Here is a 25264-nt window from a genome sequence, read left to right as displayed (position 1 = left end):
GAGGGCAGTCTTATTTATTCAGATCAATAAGGATGAGATGTAATAACAGTAAGAAATTTGAGAGCTTACTACTCTTACCAAGTTCTGCAAATTATCGAATCAGTTATCCTGAAGTCTGTGATAAATTTACATAAATGCAACTTGATGGAATAGCAAAATTGCAGCCCATGGCTCACATGACTTCATAGCTACCCTCAAGGGTCTCTAGCTTTCTAATTCTTAAAAAGTTAACAATGATAATGCAGTGTTAACAAGGAATCTGGCTCAGATTCTGGGTTGGGGGAGAATCATGGAATATTGGTAAAAATAACGGCATGGAAAGACTGGAAATAATAATTCTAAATAAGTGGTTACTGAACGCCAACAAGAGGAATACCTCCAGAGAACTTCTAGAGGATTCATAAACTCTGAAAGTCTAGGGATAACCGTTAGCTTATGCATGTACGTTTTTCAGGGGAGAGGGTCTAAAGCTCTTATCAAATTATCAAAAAGATCTGAGACACCCAAAAATATTAGGATACACTATTTAGAAATGTTATAGATATTAACATTTTGATACTAAACATGAAACCCTAAGGTCCTTCATAAACATGCAGTAACATACACATCCAAAGTACAGCTCTTTACTGCTACTTCAATGCCTCTCTTCTGAAAGCACCCAGAGGAATGTTATAAGGGAAACATGACAAGATAAAATATGTACCTTGAATCTTTTTTTCTCTTTTTGCTTAAGGCTACTTTTTTTTCTAAAACTTTCCGTTCTTTAAGGACTTCTTTAATTCTGGGGGCTTTAGGTTCCAAACTCTTTGTTGATGATTCTTCTAAGTCCACACTACTCCTGCCTAGAAAAGAAGCAATCAATAAAATGTATTTCAGAAAAGTTTTATAAACAGTGTAATATTAATTTTTCATTAAGATTTTTCTAATCATTGTTAAAGCCAAAATGGCTTTAATATTCTTAAGTTGTGCTGGAATAGACATAATATTTTGGATGAAGAAGTCTTATCTCTCTTATTTCAAATGATCACGTAAGTGTATGTGTGACTTCGTATATTACATAGGATTAGTGCCCAGAGGGAATACAATTTTGTTCAACGCAATATTACAGGGAAATGTTTGACATTTTAATTAACATAAGCATAGATTAATTTCATTAATCACCAGCAAGGGTTGATAACTCATGTGTTAACCATCTACTTTCCAGTGATAATTCAATCATTACTGAAAAATAAACTGCTAACAAATGAGTTGCATAAGCTGGTATCAGATAAAATGTTTAATTTAGATTTAGCAATATAATAAAAAAGAAAAATGATGAAACACATGAGATTAAAATGTAAGGAAATCTTCCACATTTGAGACTAGATCATTTTTATTTTATATTCATGTCTCATAAGTAACGTAAGAGTACCTGGAAAATAATGAAATATATGAGATAGTTTAAAATATTAAAAGTTGACATCTATACCTTGACCCTTGGTTTTTGAAGACTTTGTCTTTTCTGCTTTCTGTTTTCGTTTTTCTTCAAGTTTCTCTCTATTGATTTGCCTTCTTAAAAGCCTCTCTTCTTTTTCTTTGGCCTAAAACCACAAAATATCCTAACAGATTATTAGGCAAAGGCAAAAACACACTGAAAAACTGTCTTTTTTAACGTTTTAGTTTACCCTTCAGACATTCTTACAAATTAATGGGCTCTGAAAAAATGCACATACACTACACATATATACACACATTTATCTGTGTGTGTATACATACATATGTATGTGTATGTTTCAATCTGGAAGCTACCAGAATAAAAGAACAGATGTCAAAATTTGCCATTACTCTTTCAGAATGCCATTAAAGAATGGGAAAGGTATTATTTTGGGAAAAAGTGATTAAATAAGCTGGTTGTTTCAATTAAAAAGATAGCTGTGAAAATATCTATGAACATCAAGTATATATAGGTAGGTGTTTATAACTTTCCAACTATTCTTATAGAAAACAGTTGAAATAAAAATTCAAGTGATAGGCTAGTTCTACAACATATATGACTTGCTGGTTATACGCTTGGGACCCAAGGGACTCAGGACTTGCAGCTGTTGTCTTTTACAGCAGAAAGAATTCACAGTCACTGTGCTACTCCCACTATCCCTTTCTGGCCCAGAGTGCCAAAAATCCTAAGCAGGTACATAACTTCTAACCAAGTAAACTTTTCAAAAGATAAGCCTGAAGGAAAGGCTAATCACTAATAGCATTTTGGGGTAGTTTCTTCAAATCATTTTCCTGTGTAACAATATTTCCTGATTCTGAACTTTTCATATTTTACAACTTTTCATATTTTAATGTTTCTGAAATTGTAAGCTATCTTAAAACCAATTTACATACGTAACAATAAGGTAGTAATTTTCTTTAAAAAGCTGTTATTAATTCGGTGGTACATTTTATAATTGGAAATATTTTTGAATCCAAGAAATAGGTAAACAGCACTGCCATCTCAATAGTATGTTAATGGCTGCATACTATATCTTTGCAGGACTGGATCTACACTTGATGTAAACATTTCCATACTGTGAAGCATTTAGGTTGTTACCAGTTTCACTACTACAGGTTGAGCATCCCTCATCTGAAAATCTGAACTGTTTGAGCACTGACATGCTGTCACAAGTGGAAAGTTCCACACCTGACTTCATGTGACAGGTGGCAGTCAAAATGTAGTCAAAACTTTGTTTCATGCACCAAATTATGAAAAACATTGTATAGAATACTCTTCAGGCTATGTGCACAGGTATATAAGAAACACAAAGGAATTTCAGGTTTAGACTTGTGTTCCATCCCTAAGATTTCTCGCTATGTATATGCAAATATTCCAAATTGTGAAAAATTCCAAAATTTGAAACACTTCTGGTCCCACCCATTTCGGATAAGGGATATTCACTTGTATTCGTAATGATGACACAAATATCTCTGCCACATGTTTACATCTACTCTACCTAGTTAAATGAGAAGCTTCCTGAAGGCAAATCCTGTACATCTCTGCTTCATATGCACACCAGTACCTTGCAGATAGACTATTTAAGTTTGTTAACCTGATGTAGTAGGTTAAAATAACAGAACAAACTGGACTTACAATGGACTGTCGTCGTTGTTCTACAGTAAGCTCATCATCAGAATCACTATAGTACTTTGAGTAAAGATATGGTTTGTGGACATACGCATGCCGTACACTTTTTGTTTTTCCTTCACTAGAATCACTAGTTTGAGTTTTTGTTTTATTCAGTTTGTTCTTCTCTTCATCTGTAAGAAAGTTAATAGAAAGAGGAGTATGTCTGTGAATTAGCATAAAATCAACATTATGCTGTACAAGCAGCAAAGGCAAGATCAATTGGAGGTCCAAAAGGGGAAATACCAGGATGTGAAAATTTCAGAAATTGACTTTTAAAAGCTATAATTCATATTTTTCTTATCAGCTTCTCACACATAAATAAGACAAAGAAAAATTAGACATTATAGTTACTTACGCTGTTAAAAGGAAAATTTCAGACAAATTAAATTTAACAGAGTTTTTTGGAGCAAAGAATGATCCATGAATCAGGCATCGGAACCAGGAGAGGTTCTGAGGGCTCTGCTGCGGCAACATCAGCCGTGTGCTTTCACAGGCTCAACACAAAAGCAGAGGAAATACATGACTGGACTGGCTACAGCTAGGTGTGTGCCTTATTTGAATACGATCTGGTGGAAAGTCCCTAGTTAGAGGTTAATTGGAGGTTTCTGATGAGCTAAGTTTAAATTCTGTTTTACTATTTAGACTGGGCTTCAGTTTGCCTTTGTAGGAACCCAAGGCACTGGAGCTATCTCAGCCTAAGCCTCCATCTGCGCCTCAGTGTTCTCTTGACAAACAATTCTTATTTGTCACTGGACTTGATATTTATGCTTTACCATTGTTAAGTTCAACAAATCCACTGGAAGCTGTACTTTAAAGTAAACTTGAGATTTTAATGACCACCTCTGAATTTCTCATTTAGGGAAGAGGTGGGAATCAATAACTGGAAGGTAATTTGCTTCGCTTTGACACAGCAAGAAGAAAAAAAAGTAAACAAGGTTTTCATTTCTTACCATGTACTCTTAAAATAGCCATCTTCTTCTCACTTTTTAAATCCCATACACATAAAATCTAGTCTTATCAGGAAAAAACTTAAGAAGACTCAAAGAGGCAACAAGAATTAATTTTAGTTAGGGCAGAGAAAGTGGAGCGTTCGCAGGATAGGGAGCACTCTTCCTACACAGGTAATGCAGAGCTGACCTCATGAGGACAAATACGGCAATTAGGAAGTACTGCTGCTGCTTTTTTTAGTTTGTGAAATGGAAGAAAACAAAATGGGAGGCACTGAGAAATACATCTATGGAGTTAAAAGCTTATACTTTTTCTCCTCTATGATTTTCTCTCTAGGTAGCCTATCTGAAAGCTAGCAACAAATTTATAAGATGCTCTCTACAGGCAATTGCAAATAAAACTCAATATTTTTATTACTCCTAAACTAATACTCCTAAACAGAATTTAATCACGTGGTAAGAGCAGCATAAGATATTGGTAAGAAGCACAGACTCGGGTTTGAAATCTGCACTGGTGCTCACTAGCTACATGACTGGACAAGACATGGTCTCTCTACGACTTTGTCTCCTTGCCTGTACCTACTTCCTGGGGTTGTTCTGAGGACTACAGGAGTTATTACACGAACGTCCTTAGCACAGTGCCTGGAAGATAGGAAGTGCTCAGGAGAGGTTTTCTGAAAACAACCTGTATTATAAAGAATTCAGCCTTGCCCAGAGAGGTCTGGCCTTTACCATTAGCTTCTGAGAGGTAATCTCTAACCTCTGGAATGCTATGCCTGACTGGAGTGTTTTACAGTGAGAAGGCTCTTGAGTCAAGCTAAACAGTCTAACAATGTGATTTAGGGTTGGAGTGTTGGGTCATGGAGTGAGAGTTTGACCTCTAGAGGGGGTAGAGACTGAGATCAGCCATGTGGGCAGCCAACTCTGACTACATGCTAGAGCCTTGGTAAGAACTTTGGATCCCAAGGCTCTGGTGAACTTCCTCGGGTGGCAATATTCTGCGTATGTTGTCAGACATCAATGCAGAGGAAGTAATTCAAGGGGGAACAACTGGAAGTTACTGTTTGAAACTTTCCTGGACTCTGCCCTCTGTGCCTCTTCCCTTGTCTGATTTTAATCTGGGTACCTTAACTGTAAACAACCATAGCTGTGAGTATACCACCTTTTGGTAAGTTCTATGAGCCCTTTTAGCAAATTATCAAATCTAAAGGCGGTATTAGGGAACGCTGAACTTGCAACTGGTGCCATTAATTTAGGGCAGTGTTGTGGACTATGCTGCCCCCAAATGTGACACACACAAATAAAAAGCATCTTCATATATTTATCTCCTCTAAATTTTAAGTTAATAATCATACTAGGGGATAGAGTTAAGGAATGAAGAACCAAGGGTTGTTGAGATTTAGTAACTTACCAAGCTTGCTCAGACAGACAACTTTGGAGCTGGGACTCAGAAACAAATCTTCCAACTACAAAATCCCATGCTCTTGCTACTATACCACACTGTTTCTCAGGATATAGCCATCAGAATATACAAACAATGCTTCACAGGATGCTTCAGAGGCATTATTATGTAAAATGCTTTACCATCTGACGTAATCTCTCCTTCTTCCATGCTATCAGACATTACAACTTCCTCCTCAGTATCTTCTTCAAAAGATGAAAGGTCACTGGTATGAACAGAGCTAACTGTGATGTCTGTAAGTCCATCCACATCAGAATCTATCAAAGAGAAATCTTCAAGAGGAAAATAAAACACAGAAAAAAAATCATCGTATTATAAGAACATACTCAGAGCTCAATTACTAAATTACATTTAAAATTTTCTGCTTTAAATAAGTGTCAAACTATCAAACAGGGCAGAGTGGTTTCCAGAAAATACAAAGGCAAAGTAGACTTCTGTAAAAATAACTAAACTATTAATTTACAATGTATGATATAATAAAATGAATTTTAAGTAAATGAAATATTTACTACCTAATAAAGATTAGGATATCCAACTATGAATTAAGTTGCTTAAAATAATGTATGTGAATAAGTTATAAGACAAATTATAAATTCATAATTTCTGTTAATTTACTCTGTGAACAGATATATTAGTATACAAAAATACAAATATTTATTGCTTTTTTTCTTAAGCAAAGGGGATATAAGTTTCCAAAAGTATTAAATAAACTTATTAAAATATGAAGGCAAATTTGATACTTCCCTGATCCCAAAATACTCTGTTTTTTAAACTTTGTAGATGTTTGCAAGTTTTTATATACCTTCTTTTGTCCCTTCAACAGTTTTAGCTTTATTACTGTTCTTTTCTGAAGGAAGTTTTAAACTCTCTACTTCTTTTTCCTTCGCTTGTTTTTCATCTTTAACTTTCTGTGTATCTTCACTCTTTTTTGAGTGATCAAATTTCTTTTCAGTCTTTTCCTTCTTTTCTTTCTTTCTTTCTCCTTTCTCATTGCTGTCTGGCTTCTTTTCACCTTTGTCTGTTGATTTATTTTTTTGCTCACTGCCTTCCTGTTGAACATCCTTATTTAGCAGAATTAAATTATTATGCTCTTTTGTGTAATTTTTAATTTCTTCAACTGGACAGGGGAGGTCGCTAAACTCTTCAGATTTAGGGGCTGTTTCCAGTCCTTCACCTCCAGAGTCAGCTGTAGATTTTTCTTTATCAGCCATGTCCTCTGAAGTTCTTTCTTTGTCAGTACTAGTATCAGTGGTTGGCTGAGATGGAAGTTTTTTTGATGCTCTCTCACTGGTCTTGGCATTTGACATTTCTGTTGAAGCCCTAGCAGCACTGGCTTCTTGGTTAAGAGAAGTTATGGTTTCCAATATCGACATGGCATCATTGGCTACATTAGCACTGGGCCCAGGAGTAGGAACACCTTAAAGAAAAAGAGAAGTTTTAGAATACATTTAATCAAAAGGAAAATACCTCTGTTAAATCAATAACACATGCCATTGTCATCTTTATATGATGCATATGCTGTGCAGACCATCTGTATATTCTTTTAGATTTTCAGGTACCAGTACTAGTATATACCATATTCTGAATTATCTACCTCTCTAATAATATATTATCTTAGGGAGGGCACCATGCAAATCTGAGGAGTTGTCTACTTCCTAGAAAAAGACTATATTCTCTAATTATTTTAGTTATTCCTTCTATTATCATACTCACACTCACATCACATTACTAAAATGCTTATTATTTTTATTAATCTAAAAAAGTAAATGTTATGGCAACTGAGGAATTCAGGTGATATTTAAAGTTAAGTACAATTTCACTGGAATAGGCAAATTAAAAAATGTGTTAAAGAGCCAAGTATCCCTAACTTGATATTCAGTTCAAGAAGAAAAACAATGGAACTGACCAAGAGTAAAAGCAAAGCACCTTGTGTAATAAGGGAAGTGTCTGGTTTCTCATCATCGGGAGCTGTGTTGCCACTTGCTTCCTCTTTGTGATTTAGCGTGGCCAAAAACTCATGCACAGCTTTCTCCACCTGAGGTCTGAATGTGTGGTTGATCTTTGGGTCCACAACCTGAGAAATAATTCGGTCAATACCAGACTCCAACATTCCTGATCTGAAACACAAGATAATTTATGGAAAGGTGAAAAAATAATATATTATTTGGATTAATTACTTTAAAATAACACTCTATAATCTATCTGTCATCTGTCTATCCATCCATCCATCCAACCTTAAATTGTCCCAATCCATTTACTTGGATATAGATAGACAACGGAAACTAAGTTTCATGCTATAGTAGCATTTAGATATACCATACTATAAAAGTCTGCAAACTTCTCTACCACTGTGTCACTAGTGGAAATACTGAAACAGACAAAACAAAACACCCTTAGAACTAGATACAGTACACTGCCTAGGGCCCAGTATAGAGGTGATGCTTATCTCACCCCTACTCTGCTCATGGCATATAAGAATATGCTCATTAAAAAGCTGAGTTCTGGGTATAAAATAAACCTATGGTCTCTACAACTTTTTTTAACAGAAAAAATGTAAGCTTTTTATAAGCATTAGAGTCCCCAGAAAAAAAACAACACATACAAAATATAATTTCATCAAATTGCAAAATAAAAGAAGGAAAACTTTAGGGAAAAAAATTTGGAGAAACAAGACTTCTGGCTTTCTATTATCTTCCTCCTGTAAAAACTGGATGACTTATTCATTCAACAATTACGTTATAAGTGTCTTCTATGTAACAGGCACTATGCTGGCCACTGACAGCTACAAATTGACCTGGTCCCTGTTCTGGATGGGGATGTAGACACAAACAATTAAGACATGAGATGACAGGCACTAGTACATAACATGTACTATAGGAAAAGAGAGGAATAAGAAATTATTTGCTTATTAGAGGAATAAGAAATTATTAGATATGTTGAAGATAATTTAGGAGTGCTTCATAATGAAGAAGACATTTGAGCCAAGTCTTGATTTCTACAGAAGAGAAGGGGAAGAAAGGTACATGGAGTTAAAGAAATATCATATACAAGAGACAAAAGAGCAATGAGGACAACAATCTGTGAAATGTGCTTCTGCACAAAGGCATCTGAGTAAAATATGAGAACATGAATTTATTTTAAGAAACACACTTAAATCTTGTTTCTTCCTAAAAAAGAAGTGGAGGAGTCAAGGTACTCGGGATAGTGCTGGAAGATCAAAGTGCTAGTCATTTCTAGCTTCTAAGCCTCAATTTCTCTCTATGGAATGGATGAGGAGCCATCTTTCCTTACACTTTACAAATGCTATTTTTGAGTGCACTTCCATTGGAGTGAAGGATGGATTCGTTTTTCATTTCTGGAAGCACCTTGTCGCCTTGTGAAACTATAATTCTACTTATGTGGGCCATAGAGAAAAATGAGCCAACTCAGCACAAAGTAGGTTACCTGCTTTTTAAAGTCTAAGATTAAAAAAAAAGCCAATCTTGCAAACATTGTTACATCTTAGAGGTGTATTTAAAATGCAGTAGGTAGAAAAGAAATAAGAAAAAGCAATCTTAAAATGAGGTTTTAGGGTACAAGTAAAAAGGTACAAAAAGGGCTGGGCATGGTGGCTCACACCTGTAATCCCAGCACTCTGGGAGGCCAAGGCAGGCAGATCACAAGGTCAGGAGATCGAGACCATCCTCGCCAACATGGTGAAACCCCATCTCTCCTAAAAATACAAAAATTAGCTGGGTGTGGTGGCATGCACCTGTAATCCCAGCTACTTGGGAGGCTGGGGCAGGAGAATTGCTGGAACTCAGGAGGCAGAGATTGCAGTGAGCTGAGATGGCACCACTGCACTCCACCCTGGCGACAGAGTGAGATACCACCTCAAAAAGAAAAAAAAAGAAAAAAGAAAAAAAAGTACAAAAAAAAAACAACTATCCACTCCCAAATTTTTGCTTCAGTCTCTTTCTCTGTTTGCCTATGTTCTAGCCTCTTGTTCTGCAAACAAACAAAACACTTCTACTTTAGTCCTTTCTCACACAGAGGTCAGCTCTGATCTTACAGAAAAACGGAGTCCAGTACTAATGATCATACTGCACTTAGCGGCCATAACTGCCTCACTCAAATGGGGAGAAGCTACAGCCCTAGGTCAACGGCAAAGCCAAAATGCCAACAGCTGGTGTTTTTCTGGTTAAAGTTACTTCCTTGTCTTCCTTTCAAATTATGTTGAGCTAAGTTAACTATTCAGTTATCTAGGATTTTCAGATTCTGTTGTACAAATAAAAGCTTAAGTAGAACAAAATTTTCCCTCCTACTGAGTCAGCAGATCAGCTATTAAGTTGAACCATCTGAAATTACTGACATTAGACCATTTTTGTCTTACAAAAATGGCAAGTGCTGATAGCTCAACCTAATGGAGTCAAGTGAGTATGTCTCAAAGCATACGTACGAAAACCTGTTTGAAATTATATTTATTTACAGGGGCTGGTCCACCCCTATACCTTCAGATTGAACACAACTAAATAATCTCTTTAAGGAAGCTTTAAAATGTTATTATCGGTATCATAAGATGTTACTAATGGATAGTAAATGAAAATAGTTCATTTAAGAATAAAAATAAACAATACAGCTAGAAGAAAACGTACAAATGTCCCAGGAAAAGCAATGCCTAAATTATCCAAAAGAAGGCAGCTGTCTTCCCTCTTTCAAAATGTCTCCAGAAAAAGAGATTCGTCATTACTCACAGGCAAATTGCTCCAGCATTTAATCACTGACACAGCCACAAGAACCCCTGACCTCGCACCAAACATGATTTTGTGATCACAATATCTTACTGGTACAGCAATAATTTTAAGTGCTTAATTTTCACATGTGTAAGACTTAGTTCCCTTAAATAAAAGAATGACTGCTCCCTTACCTTATAGATTTTGTATGCTATAAAAGTAAATGCAATTCTAAGAAGTTTGCCTTCAATCTGAGTATCAATATATGAAGAAAAAGAATGCCAGACTCCCAAAAAAAATATGCTTTTAAAGCAATGCAATCATTTGTGAACAGGGAAGTGGCTATGCAAATCATTGAATGAAAGTAATCAGTACAGCTCTGTATAAATGTGTGTGAAGGGGTGCTCTACCCTACCTCCACTCCCTTATCCCCTAGTCCTAAGCTATTTTGGTCATTGTTCTCTTTGAAGGCCTTTGTGGAAACGACAGGCAGTGGGCCTGTCACCCAACAGATCTTTTTTGTGTCTACTTTTTCTAGAAACAGCTTTGACCTTTTCCCACCAGGTATTATTATGCAGCCTTCTAATGGCATCTTTTGATCTCACCTGGACTCTTTTACAGGTTCCTCAGACATCCTTTAAAATGTAGACAACAAAGCTATTGTGAATTTCCCTCTTCTCTTATGCACAAGGAGACACTGTCTGAGCCCCCAGGCTTCTGGTTTCTAGTATTACCTGTGGCTAAATAGGTTTGTCTTTTAGTCAGGGTGTGAATTTTGATTTGTGGGGCTTCCTGTTTGTTGAAACTATCAGACTAGATAGGATTTCGAGAGGTTCCTACGGGACAAAAGGAAATTAAGAGGTGGCAGGTATAAAACAGATTTGTTTAACTGTTAAAAAAAAAAAAAGCTACACTTCACTCAAAGATGTACTGGAACATAAACACTTGTCAAGTCAGGGAGACTGGATGCTCTCTAAATAACTTAGTCACCCTTTTTTTGAGGGGTATAGCAAGGGTAGAAGGCTTTCTTGTCTTTGTAAATATTTACATTCAAGAACAAGTAGTGGCCAGGTGAGGTGGCCCATGCCTATAATCCCAGCACTTTCAGAAGCCAAGGAGGGAAGATCCCTCGAGCCTAGGATTTGGAGACCAGTCTGGGCAACATAATGAGACCCTGTCTCTACAAAAAAATACAACGATAAGCTGGGCATGGTGGCAGGTGTTCAGGAGGATGACGTCGGGAGGTCTGCTTGAGCCCAGGAGATTGAGGCTGCAGTAGGCTATGATCATGCCACTGCACTCCTGCCTGGGGAACAGAATGAGACTCTTAAAAAAAAAAAAAAAAAAAAAAAAGGTAGAAGACTGTAAATCTAGTTTCCTAAGGATGCTCCAAATATTCGAGTTCTTATAATTGTCGTTACCTTATGTTCACTCAAAATGGCTCTGACAGGTCCAAACACTTTGAGGGGAGTTGGGGAGCTATATCATTCATAAACAGCAGTTAAAAGTCATAGTAAAATGCAAAAGACGGGGGCACTGTATTAAAATAAGACATGGCCTCAAATCAAGAGAGAATATTTTAATTTCAGTAATCTTTAATGTCTTTATTTGTAAAATAAGAATAATAAAGCCTGCTTGCTCTCTTAGGGTCAAGAAAATAGTTGTGAAGGCAACTGTGTATATCATCTATTAATATTATATCTAGATTTTTTAAGAAAGTCATACTGTTATTTCCTTCCTTCAAATATTTCCAAAGGTCTATAGGAACAATCAGACTGTTAAAATGTATAGGAAAATATGAAGTGATTAGACCCAAATCCAAAATTATGCTACATCACACGAAATAGCCACACCAAATCTAGTAAAACTGTCAACATCATTAGGTGAACAAACACGTATGTAATGTCTCTGCTTTCAGGCAAAGTAGGTTAGGACATTTAAAACCTGCCCAGAACTCTATTTCTGAGACTTACTTGAGGACTTGTTGTCTAATGTTGTTTCTTAGCTGGTTCTTATTGAGATGGGGACTCCATGTGTGAGTTGCCAAGTGATTTGCAACAAAGTTGTCAACACGTTGTCTCAGATTCTGATAGGCAGGCTAGAGAGAAAAAAAAGAAGGCAAGTCTTCAATGTTACACAGTATCAATATTCACCTCTCAGAAAAGTATTTTTACCATGGGACAACAAAGTTTCACAGTTTCTGACAATTCTGCTTCAAGATAACTTACACTCATTCAAATACTACTTATTTTGTGTAAGACAAGGTGTTTGGAGATATGAGGAATATAAAGAAGAAAGATACATCTCTTATTTATAGATAGAGGACTGGAAAATAAGACACAAACAAGTGTTATTATTAGATGATTTGCAGTAAAAAAGGGAGAAGAGCTGATGAAGCATGCCTTCATTGAAAATGTGCCATTTGAGCTGGAAAAATCAATTGCACAAGGAAGCTGGGAATGGGAATGGCTGGCTTTGCTCATACAGTCAATGTAAACAAAGAGCAAGTGGATGAGAAAACTGGAGGCCAGGAGCATTTAGTGAGCCTCCAAATTGGTGGTCCAATTTGGCTATAGAAGAGAATACAAAAAGCAGAGAAATGAGGTTAAGACAGAGAGGTTGGGGCCAGGTGCTAAAAGGCTTTGGTTACTTGTACAAGTTTGGAATTACGGGGTAGAGAATGGGAGCCCCCTGCACATATGGGCAGAGTGATAGAACAGCTAAGCTTTCTGATGGTTAATCATCCTACAGTGCAAGAGTAAACAGACACAAAATACTTTTAGGAAAGCATGCAATAACTACAGTGAGGAAGGTCTGTACTGGGGTGGCAGAAACCAGCTAATGGCATAGACTCAAGAGAAATTATTGAGGGACAACTACTTGAACTAGGCATTAAATCTGAGGTAAGGCAATGGTTCTCTACCAAGAAGGATTTCACTCCCATCCCCCAAGGGACACTTGGCAATGTCTGGAGACATTTTAGGTTGTTACAACGATGAGAGTGCTACTGGCATCTAGTGGGTCAAGGGCAGGGATGCTACTGAAGATCCTACAATGCACGGGGCAATCTCCCGACAGCAAAGAACTATCCAGCCCCAAATGTTGACAGTGCTAAGTCTGAGAACCCTTGATGTGCTCCCTGAGGGGAACATGGAGGGGAACACATATGACATCATCTCTACCTGAAGGGGCATTGCCTGGAAGGAATATGTGACCATGCACTCAGGACTGCACTCCATTTCTAGAGGCTGTCTCCCAACACTGATGTTCTTTCTCCCTTTCTTCTATACAGCTTTTAATGTGGATGAGTTTGAGTGTCCCTGACTGATATTAAGCAAGCACTGTACAGCCTCACCTTCTGCCATTTGCCTCCTTTTAGCTTCAAAGTTTATACTCCAGTGAGAAATTCTCATATCTGCACCTACCATTCCCTCTGGTTGTCCATCTGACAAACTTCTCACCTTCAGAGCTCACCCTAATCTGTGAAATCATCTTGACACTGAAGGTAGGCTTATGGGCTCTTCATCCACGCTCCTACTGTTTTCTGTACATGCTACCATTCGAGCAGTTCTTACACTACATTGTATTTTCGGGAGCAAGGCATATTTATCCTCCAGTGACGTGTAAGCCTCCTCCTCTACCTCTCTTACAATTTGTTTTCATGTAGCCTATCACACTGCTTGGCAAATGAGCAATTAAAATATAGTCATCAGCTGAATGGGTAACTATCTCTAACACAGAATGATAAACATTTTATCCCTCTGATGCCCTTTCTCAGTTCCAATTTTCAGGCCTTTGCTGATACTTATTTCCTGTCCTACAAGGTAGTTTCATGATCATTTCCCATGTGCCTGTCCATTCATCCAAAATCGACATGAACTAAAATTAATTCTATTTTTTTTTTTTTTTTGGCAGATTCTTGCTCAATTGCCCATGCTGGAGTACAGTGGTGTGATCTTGGCTCACTGGAACCTCCACCTCCTGGGTTCCAGTGATTCTAGTGCCTCAGGCTCCTGAGTAGCTGGGACTGCAGGCATGCGCCACCACACCTGGCTAATTTTTGTATTTTTAGTAGAGACAAGGTCTTGCTATATTGGCCATATTGGTCTTGAACTCCTAACCTCAAGTGATCCACCTACCTCGGTCTCCCAAAGTGCTGGGATTACAGGTGTCAGCCACCATACCCAGCCCTAAAACTAATTCTTAATTCTTTCTCCCCAGTGATTCTAAAGCCTAATTCTTCTTTCCAGTATTCCCAAATCTAACACACATTCATTAGGCTCTAACGTCACAATGCATTTGGCATTCTAGTCTAGTCTTCCCCTAACAAGTTCAAATTTGAACTACTCGACAGGTAATTTTCCTTGTTTTCAAGCTCTCCTTTCAGTAAAAAGTTGAGTGACTAGAGAAATATTAAGTATTCATTGAGAAGTATTCTGCTAGGAACATGTATGTATCCACATGTACACACACACACACACACACACACACACACACACACACATTACACATACTTATACCCTTTCTTCCTTTTCCAGTGCTTTGGTGAAAAGCCTTAGAGTTATCCTTGAGTCCTCCCTTTGTCTTCTACTTCACATGCATGCCATTAGCAAATTCTCTCAACACTAGCATGAAAATACACCCAGAATCTGACCACTTCCCACTACCTTTACCAACCCCATTCTGTTCCAAGGCATTCTCATCTCCTGTCTGAATTATAACAACTGGCCTCATGCTTCTATCCTCACCTACAACAAAGTTAAGCCTTCTAAAAATAGGGTAACCATGTAATTTATCGACCCATTCAAATCACAACTTAGCAAGAAAGGGGAAGCTATTACACATGGTCAACCCATCTGAAATGGAAGTCAGATCATGTCCTCCTTTTGCTCAAAACCTGCCAATGGCTTCTGAGCTTGAGTAAAAGCCAAACTCTTCTGATGGCTCCCAAGACCCGCCAGATCTGTGAAGGCATACCTACCTCACCTCTTGTCACTTCCCCTTAGTGGGTCTATCTCAGGTCTTCTATACTTGCTATGCTCTCTTCTTGGAATGCTCAAGCCCCAGACAGCTGCATTGCTCCTTCAATTCCTTCACAGATGGCTCAAGTATCATCGCACTGAAACCTACCCCGAACAGCTTACTCAAAAAACAGTCAGCCCATCCATCCTTCATCTTGCTTTTTTCCATAGGACCTATCATACAGTATTTGTTGTCTATTTTTTTTTTCCACTAGGATGTAAGCTCCATAACAGTGGGATGTTTGGTTCACTGCTGTATCCCTGGCACCTAAAAAAATGACTGGTACATAAGAGTTGCTCAATGAATGTTTGTTGGGTGAATAAATTGACCAGGGGCCATTTATAACTAAGAAAGTGTCCAAAAAATCAGACTTTGTTACTTGACAAGAGAGGTACCATATTTACCTGGCTGGTGAGCTCCCTAAAGGGCCTCTTGATCATCCCTCCTCACACTCTCCAGATGCTAATCAGTGCAAAGGAGACGGAATGGCTTTGTAACCACTAAGCTTGCTCCAGAGATCTGGAAACTGGTAGTTTATAACGGAGGAGTCTTCACAGTACTTGGAGCTTAGGGTTGCCCATGGTTCCATTTCTTTGGGTGGGAAAGGCTGATTTGGTCTGCTACAGTCAGATCTCTGTCCTGGTTAAGGACTATCAATGACCCTGGACAGTTTGGAGGGGGGTTCTGTGGTCTTCTGGTGTAGCAGCAGACTTTGGTACTTCTCATCCTGGTTTAAACACACTAAACTGGATGACGGTTTTGCTCTTAGAAAGCACCTGGCAGGTATCAAATGTCTTCATTCTTAAATATGCATGTGACAGACATAATCCACTATAACTCTATATGCTACAAGTTGAGACTTGTTGACAGAAAGCAGGTCAGTCTTTGAGGTTCAAGTGGCAGATGAAACTCAAGGATTCCATTAAAGTGATGGTTCTTTGCATGAACAGGGAATCTTCTACTTTGGCCCACTCATCACATTGATATGAATGTTATGTTCTGATGAAGAAAACTTTGGCTTTTTGGGAAGCAGGGGGGAATAACTTTTTTTTTTTTTCAAATAAGAAAATGAAGTATAAAATGGTATTCAATGAGAACAAATCTTTTAAATCAAATTAAAATCTACCTAATTGCTAACTAAGGGAGTGGAAGAGAAGGAGAGAGTCATGGGGGAAAGGAAGCACCAGAACATAACCTGTAACATAACCAGGAGCAGGTACAGAGGTTAGTGGCAAGGAGGGCGAGAAAGAGAGAGATTTTGTGGGAGAGTTTAAGCTAGCATCTGAGCACCAGAACTTCAACCATAGCTGAGTGTTCTTTTTTGTCTGGGAGGGTGTCATTTCAGTTCTAATTTCTCAAAGCAACAGAAATATTAGAAATTTTCATAATTATTAAATAGTATATGCAATTGTATTGAAAAATATGTATTGTTGCTTTTTAAAAAAATTTTTTTTAGACCAAGTCTTGCTCTGTCTTCCAGGCTGGAGTGCAGTGGCGCAATCTCGGCTCACCACAACCTGTCTCCCGGCTTCAAGCAATTCTCCTGCCTTAGCCTCCCGAGTAGCTGGGACTACAGGCATGTGCCACCACACATGGCTAATTTTTTTTGTATTTTTAGTAGAGATGGGGTTTCACCATTTTGGTCAGGCTGGCCTCGAACTCCTGACCTGAAATGATCCACCCGCCTCGGCCTCCCAAAGTGCTGGGATTACAGGCATGAGCCACCGTGCTTGGCCGTATTGTTGCTTTTTAAAGTTCCTACATCTGTGGCTGAATATGTCTTAGTACTAGAAGAAGAAGGGTTGATCATCAATTCTATTCCTATTTCTAATTTTTATAGTCATGTGCCCTGAGAAACCTTGTTCATATAAACAAGTACTGTGCCTGGGAATGGAAGAGTTTTGTTGTAACAATATCATTCAATTCTTGACCTCCAAAAAGAAGCTAAGAACATTAAAATAGGTTCTTATTCCATGGTTCCTGAACTCCCTGAAACTGTATATGTTATTAGATTGATTCTCATGAAATTGCCTATAGTTGACCATTTTGAAGTAGAAAAATGGCGTTTTAATGTGTTACTTGTGCATTTTTCCTGTGAGAAGGTCCTAACTTTCATTAGATGATCAGAGATACTGTGCTTCCCTCCTTTCCTCCGAAAAAGGTTTTAAACCTTTACTTTGAAGGGTCTGGCAGGGATATTATAGACACATACCAATAATATTTTGTGGGAACAGGATAATAAAAAAGTTGAGCCTTAGACATTGCAGCAGTACATTACAATTTTTAATTTGTATACATAATGATAACACACAGATTCATGGGTTTCTGAGAACAGCAAAGCAAAAATTCTACTTGTTGAATACGAACAACTAACTTTATTTGGTAACATTTACCTGGCCATGTCTAACCTTTTCCCATTAAATAACAACAAAAATAATAAAGGCAATAGAAATTATTTCTAAAAGGTAGCAGTGCATATTCCTGAAGACAAAAGTAAAAAAACTATACTTCCTACATAGATGAACACTCCCAAGTGAATTGAATTCTCTGTGGTGCAAAACCTCCAATATCCTGAAAAACCACATTTTACATAGTGGGCCCAGTATGAGTCCTTATAAAGAAAGATGTACCAGGATATTCAAGAGAGTTTCCCCAGAAGAGATAGTGGAACTGTGTGTAGTTCACCTGAAAGCTTTAGAAGAAACTGTGGATGTTGTAAACATGCATTTCTCAAAGAGACAAGGCTCCTCATAACAACTAAACATACTATGAGAAAACCCTCGACCAGGCGCGGTGGCTCACGCCTATTGGGCGAATCACGAGGTCAGGACTCGAGACCATCCTGGCCAACATGGTGAAACCTTGTCTCTACTAAAAATACAAAAATTAGAGGGGCGTGGTGGCACGCCCTTGTAATCCCAGCTACTTAGGAGGCTGAGACAGGAGAGTCGCTTGAACCCGAGAGGCGGAGGTTGCAGTGAGCCGAGATCACGCCACTGCATTCCAGCCTGGCGACAGAGTGAGACTCCGTCTCAAAAAAAAAAAAAAAAAAAGGAAACCCTCATTTCATCAAAACTCCAATCCAGTGGACCCAACCAGATTTAACAAGCAGACAAAAACAACCCCTACAAACCAGTTAATTTTCCAACATGCTTTCTGCTTCCAGAATTCTAGACTCTACTGTGGTTTTCCATCCGTCTCACTGACTGCTCTTTCCTGGTGTCTTTGGCTAATTCTTTGCCAATCCAGCTAAGTTTACTTGTTCCTGCTAATGTCCCTTTCACTCTGACATTTGGTACAAAATCCCTTCCCCTTTCCAGCCTCTCTTTCTGGACAGGGAACCTCGTTGCTGACCTTTCCCTTCTCTACATTATTCTCCTGAATCTGCTCTCTTTCCTGTCCTTTCTCCACTTCAGTATCTGCTGTCACCTCTCTTGCATCTTTTCTCCACTGAATGACTCGGTTCTCTCTATCCCACCTTCCCGTCCCTTCTCACCTTAGAATGGTGACATGGCCTAAGTTACCTAAATCAGGCAGTCACTGCTAGAAACAATACTAAAGTCCTTTCTCAGGTTTGCCTCCTTATCTTTGCGCTCCCACCCCCACGATGTCCAGCAAAGCATACTGCACATTAACTTGATTCAATTACCATTTAGTGATTTCTCCAAAGGATAAAGGTTCATGGCCCTTACCGCCCAGAAACCTTCAAGAAAGAAGGCAAACATAACTTCGATACAAAGTAAAATAATCAGATATGAGAATGGATACAAAACTGGCCACTGTTAGCGCTACTATTTCCAAACCAGTTCCTGCAAGAACAGTGCCTTAGTGTTGCTCACCAGACCGGGGTAATCACTGCGCCGAAACCATGACTGGCACGTAGTAGGTACTTAAACACTAGTCGGTAAAACGAACCAATGGACATGCTAACGAACGAACACGCTGTGCTTTGCACAGTCCGTGGCATACAGCTGCAGCTCCAAGAGGAAGCCACTGCAAAAGAAGCGCGCCCTTGGGTCCTCCCCCTTCCCTCGCAGACCCCCAAACCCGGCGCGCTCCGAACCTTGGTGTCTACGTCGGCCAGGCAGTCTCTGCGGAACTGGTCGAAGAGCCCCTGGCTCTTGAGGTGGTTCACGATCATGGCCACGAGCTGCGGGTCCCCGGCGCCCGCACCCGCGCCGCCCGCCCCACCCGCGCCGGGGCCAGCCCCGGGGCCCGGCGGCGGCGGCGGTGGCTGCGGCTGCGGCGGGGGAGGCGGCGGCGCCGGAGGAGGCGGCTGCGGCTGTGGGTTGGTGGCCATGGTGGCCTGTGCCGGGGAGGGCAAGGGCCCTGACCGGCGGACGCTCCTCGGAGGCGGCGGCTGCACTGGTCCCGCCGCCTGAGGGAAGCCAACGGGATGTTGTTACGGAACCAGCGGATCCAGAGAAACCCCGGAAGTGAAAGGGAACTGGGGGAAAGGAAGAAAAGACGGTGACAACATTGACGAAAGTCCGGCGACGGAGGCCGCGAGGAGCCAGTTTCGACAGTCGCCGGGCGCAAGCGCCCTCGCGAGGCCGAGCTGCGCCGGAAGTGGCGGCGACTGTGGCGACGGAGACGAGAAGGCTGTGCTGGCCGCGGGCTGTGGGGTTTAGGTCACCGGCAGGGGTCAGGAGTCACCAGAGGTTAGGGCTTCGACCCGCGCGACACCTGGGGCCCTAGGTCTGAGCGGGGGCAGTGAGGTTCTGGCCCCGCTTCATCCGCGACGACATTTTAGGCCTGCCTCTCTTGCTCCAGTTTCCCGGAGCAGTGCATAGAGATCCATAGACATAATGCGAACCCTACGTGGATCTGCTCATTCTAAACTCGCCCAACCCTCGTCGTTCTTAGCCAGTGATCCTGCACTCTTCTTGTCCCAGCAGGTAGCTCCAAGGTCCTTCTGTCTCTCTTCTGCCTGCACATCCCATTTCCCCGTGGGGGTCCCTTGTTTCTGTCAGTGTGCCTGTGGATTAGACCCGATCTCTCCAGCCCGTTCTTCCTATCTGTGAAGACAAACCGACAGGCTTTTATTTTTAGGAGCTTTGCTATTGATTACTATGATTATAGCAGGTAAAACATCTACAGCACATATTATGTACCAAGCGTGGCGTTAAGTGCTTTTACATGTATTAATGCATTTAATCTTTGGACAAACACTAACAGCTAGGTCCGATTACTGTCCCCAATTTGCAAATCAGGGAACCAAGGCTCAGATAAACTAAGTATGTTGAGTAAGATTACACAGCTAGCAAATTACCTGCTTTTGGACTGCATCATCTTTAAAATTATTATTAGTATGTGGTCAAAGCAACATAAATATTAGAAAATTTCATAATTACTGAATAGTATATGTAACTTTATTGAAAAATGCATATTGTTGCTTTTTAAAGTTCCTACATCTGTGGCTGAATATGTCTTATTAGTAGGAGAAGAAGGGTTGAGCATCAATTCTATCCCTATTTGTAATTTTTATAGCTGTGTGCCCTGAGAAACCTTGTTCATATAAACAAGTACTGTGCCTAGGAATGGAAAAGTTTTGTTGTAGCAATATCATTCAATTCTTGACCTCAAAAAATTAGATTTGATGATCTATGAGCTGACTTCAATTAGGCCCTCCTTCCATTTTATCGAAAGCAAAGAGCTGAAAACCACCTGGCTTGCCAAAGGATTTGTTTACTTAATCCTTATTATTTTTTCACTCTTTCAGATTCTGGGAAGTATACCAGATAGGTTTTACAAAGATACCAAATGACTATGAATTAGACCTGATTTTTTCAATGAGATGTACCTTTCACCTGATATACTGAAAGTTTGCAGAATATCTAAACATTTTTCATTTTCATAAATAGTTTTGGATAAGATTAATTTTTGTTATCAGATGGTTAAATTACGTTTTTGTCAAAATTTGCAACTGCAGATTTAGCTCATTCAAGTTCAAAATCTTTGTCACTGGGCACAGTGCCTCACGCCTATAATCTTAGCACTTGGGGAGGCTGAGGCGGGAGGATTGGTTGAGTCCAGAGTTCAAGATCAGCCTGGGCAACATGGCAAGACCCCACCTCTCCAAAAAAATAAAAGAAATTAGGCGGTGTAGTGGCGTGCTCCTGTAGTCCTACCTACTTGGGAGGATTAGGTGGGAGGATCATCCGAGCCCAAGAAGTCAAGTCTGCAGTGAGCCATGATGGGGCCACTGCACTCCAGGTTGAGCGACAGAGTGAGGCTCTTCTCAAAAACAAGAAAAAAAAAAAAAGTTTGTTAAGAATGTTAAATGTTTACCTTATAACCTAATTAACAGAGCCCATTTTCATTGTCAAACTAGACAAATCAGATTTACTTTAAATCAGAAACAATTTGACTTCATTGTTTCAATTCAGAGTATCCTGTGTGTTTTGAGGAGTTTGATGAAGATAGCAGAGAGGAGAAAGTCATGGAATGAATCTTAAAAGATTAATTACTATATGCAGTCAAGGCTGGGCGTGGCAGCAGACCCCTGTAATCCTAGAGCTTTGTGAGGCTGGGGCAGATGGGTTGCTTGAAGCCACGAGTTCAAGACCAGTAACAAAACAAAACAAAAAAGTAACCAGGTGTGATGGTGCAGACCTTGAAAAACTGAGGTGGGAGGATTGCTTGAGCCCATGCAATAAGCTATGGTGGTGCCACTGCATTCCAGCCTTGGTGACAGAGTGACACCCTGTCTCAAAAAAAAAAAAAAAAAAAAGGCAGTCAAGATTACAAGACTAAAATAGCGTAAAATATAAATGTTTTATTCATTTTAAAAATTAGTTATGAAAAAGTGAGACTATAACATTTACTTAATTACCAACAATACAATATAATATATGTTGCTATATTCTAAGTTTATAAGTTTTTAAGTGTGTAGTATGATAAAAGGTGTGGTATTTCTTTGGTATATTTGGATGTGTGAATCAAATTTATTCAGCTTTTTGGGAATAACTAAGTAGAAATCATCCATAAGAGTTCTGAAAAACTTTACAAATTTAATTAGGCATAATGTCTAAGTTTAAAAAATTAATGAGACAATAAGGTATTTACTGCTAAAAATGAATTGGGTCGGTGGCTAATAAATAATTTGTTTTGTGAACAGTATATAGAAAATCTTAAATATTTTCTACAATGCAATAAGATGAGAACTTTATAATAGTTCACAATCCCTTTTCTCAAATATGCCCAATTGCCTTATTGAATAACACACACTGAATCTAAAAGATACATCTTTGTATCTCTGAGTTCAAGTTACACTGGGTAGACACATTATACTGGTTGCAGTGTAACTTGAACAATTTTGTAGCCTTGAAAAACATTCTAGATACATTGAAAAGAATCTAGGTCACTGATCTGCACTGCCTTGGCTGTTCAAAGGTGATTTTCTTTTCATATGAATACAGGTCCTAGGGATGAGTATTTTAAATACCCGAAAAACAACAACAACAAAAAGCATACATTTAAATCTTTGTAACAGACTGCTTTAAGCAGTCAGCATTTCCTACCAATGACGTCTTTGCTGTGTTTCCTCCTGATTGTCTCTCTAGAAAAGAGTATATAATTTCTTTTTTTTGGTAAATTATTTTATTTCTTCCATGATGATTTAGAGGGACTATGCTCAAACCAGTACAAATATTTCATAAGTAATATCTTGCCATTTTCTAACCAATTGAGTAATTTGTTCCACAATAAGCTACCTCACATCTTTCAGCAAGAAATACGTTAAATTTGAATAGTAAAGACATTACATAATGAATTAGGACACAATTAAAATGTGCTTTAAAGATTTCTTTAAGGGAGAAGACACCACAGTTCTACTCAATGAAGATAAACTTTTTTTTTTTTTTTTTTTTGTGACGGAGTCTTGCTCTGTTGCCCAGGCTGGAGTGCAGTGGTGTGATCTCGGCTCACTGCAAGCTCTGCCTCCTAGGTTCACACCATTCTCCTGCCTCAGCCTCCTGAGTAGCTGGGGTTACAAGTGCCTGCCACCACGCCCGGCTAATTTTTTTTTGTATTTTTAGTAGAGACGGGGCTTCACTATGTTAGCCAGGATGGTCTCGATCTCCTGACCTCATGATCTGCCTGCCTGGGCCTCCTAAAGTGCTGGGATTACAGGCGTGAGCCACCTCGCCCAGCCAAAGAGAAACATTTTTACAGTCCAGAAGTCTTTTTTTTTTTTAACAATTATTTTGCCCTGAATTCATAGGGAATAGATTCCAGCAGCTCAGGCTCCTTCCCATTGGTTTTCACAAACTGTGCTTCCCTGGGTGGAGCAGGTGGCACTTCAGTTGAACCCAGGTACCTTTCTCTTTGGCTTCTTTCTTTTTCTGGTCGTTTTCCTTCATGCGTTTCAGGAAGCTATCTCGGCTCTTAGTAAGCTTAATGTGCTCGATATGCACATTAATTCTCTTGGCAAGAATCAGGCCCTTGTTGGTATACAACAGTGCCAACAGTGTGCTGGGTAACATTGTAGACTCTTCTAGTTTTGCCATGATAACACTTGTGGGGCATTCCTTTTTGAACAGTACCCATTCTCTTGATGTCTGCAATATCACCTTTTTTTTTTTTTTCGAGACAGGAGAGAGAGTCTTGCTCTGTCGTCCAGGCCATAGTGCCGTGGAGCAATCTCGGCTCACTGCAACCTCTGTCTCCTGGGTTCAAGCAATTCTCCTGCCTCAGCCTCCTGAGTAGCTGGGACTACAGGTGCGCCCTGCCGTGCCCGGCTAATTTTTTGTATTTTTAGTAGAGATGGGGTTTCACTGTGTTGCCCATGTTAGCTTTGAACTCCTGAGCCCAGGCAATCCGTCCACCTCGGCCTCCCAAAGTGCTAGAATTACAGGTGTGAGCCACCGAGCCTGGCCTCAGCTTTCTTATAGATTCATATATACGTGGCCAAAGGAACAACTCCATGTTTTCTAAAAGGCCTAGAGAACATCTATCAGGTGCCTCTCCTCTTTCCCTTTGTATTTGTCATTTTGGCGAATTACTGGAAGATGCCGGTTCTGGCTGAAAGGAAAAGAGTATATAATTTCTAGCAGTAGTTAGGGCATAGAAGAGGTGAGATCTTCACAAAAGAAATTGCCATCATTCTCCTACTCTATGCCTGTCTGAATTCAGAACATTCCAACAAAGGTCAGATACTTTCTCCCTTAACAGGATTGACTCTCATTCTGTTCCCCAAGTCTGATGTCAAGGTGACGGACTTTACAGTTTGCGAATTAGGGAAGCAACAGTAGGTGTTGATGGCCCCCATTACTGGTAGCCATGTATATGGTTAGGCACCAGATTCCTGACGAATGGTTTTTGTCAGGAATTTCTCCTCATTTCTACAGTGCAGCCTGTCCCCCACCCCTACCCAATCCTCCAGACTGTTTCTGTGAGCTTGTCCAGTGAAAGCCGAACATTGATCTCCTAACCCCAGGGATCCCATCTGATTATTCGGCAGAGTTGTTTCCTTATTTTCTTCCCCTTGTACCCCCATGGGATCCCCACTCTTTGGCATCTCCATTCCTGACTAGGCTTTTCATAATCAAAGGGAAATGAATATTTCCTAAATCTCCATCAACCCAAAGCTTAGTAGAAACTTTGAAAGTTCATTTTTCACTGATAACAGAAAACATAGGAGGAGGGGGAGAGGACATATGTTAATATTACTTGTCTTTCCAATGCAAGCTGCATGGTCACACGTATTCTATTTTTGTGGCAGTATAGTAGCGCCCTGTTATCCATGGGGGATCTCTTCCAAGACCCCTAGAGGATGCTTGAAACCATGGAGCACCAAACTCTATACCATGGGCTGGGCTCAGTGGCTCACACCTGTAATCCCAGCACTTTGGGAGGGTGAGGCAGGTGGATCACCTGAAGGCAGGAGTTCAAGACCAGCCTGGGCAACATGGTGAAACTCCATCTCTACTAAAAATACAAAGTTAACCGGGTGTGGTAGCACGTGCCTATAATC

General features: G+C 39.7%; 1 protein-coding gene and 1 pseudogene across 4 annotated transcripts in view; both read right to left on the bottom strand.

Moving 5' to 3' along the window:
- The window catches only part of BOD1L1 (biorientation of chromosomes in cell division 1 like 1), a 59334-nt gene extending 39591 nt beyond the window's left edge, over nt 1-19743 (bottom strand). For 2 of the 4 annotated variants that reach the window (XM_032135344.2, XM_032135347.2), the window contains exons 1-8: nt 19352-19743; nt 12240-12364; nt 7481-7671; nt 6357-6971; nt 5677-5826; nt 3110-3276; nt 1469-1580; nt 704-842 (exon numbers count right to left, since the gene is read on the bottom strand). In XM_032135344.2, coding sequence (XP_031991235.1) covers nt 704-842; nt 1469-1580; nt 3110-3276; nt 5677-5826; nt 6357-6971; nt 7481-7671; nt 12240-12364; nt 19352-19588 — 1736 coding nt within the window. In that variant the 5' untranslated portion in view covers nt 19589-19743. The remainder of the gene's footprint in view (nt 1-703; nt 843-1468; nt 1581-3109; nt 3277-5676; nt 5827-6356; nt 6972-7480; nt 7672-12239; nt 12365-19351) is intronic. The other 2 variants (XM_032135345.2, XM_032135343.2) reach the window with 1 other exon arrangement.
- On the bottom strand, nt 19691-24280 carry LOC131381642 (large ribosomal subunit protein eL21-like; annotated as a pseudogene).
- Nucleotides 24281-25264: the final 984 nt, after the last annotated feature.

The sequence above is a fragment of the Hylobates moloch genome, unplaced genomic scaffold (assembly GCF_009828535.3).
Source record: "Hylobates moloch isolate HMO894 unplaced genomic scaffold, HMol_V3 SCAFFOLD_17, whole genome shotgun sequence".
In the NCBI taxonomy this organism is placed as follows: Eukaryota; Metazoa; Chordata; class Mammalia; order Primates; family Hylobatidae; genus Hylobates; species Hylobates moloch.
The sequence above is the reverse complement of the archived record's forward strand: the minus strand, read 5'-3'. Positions and strand labels throughout refer to the sequence as shown.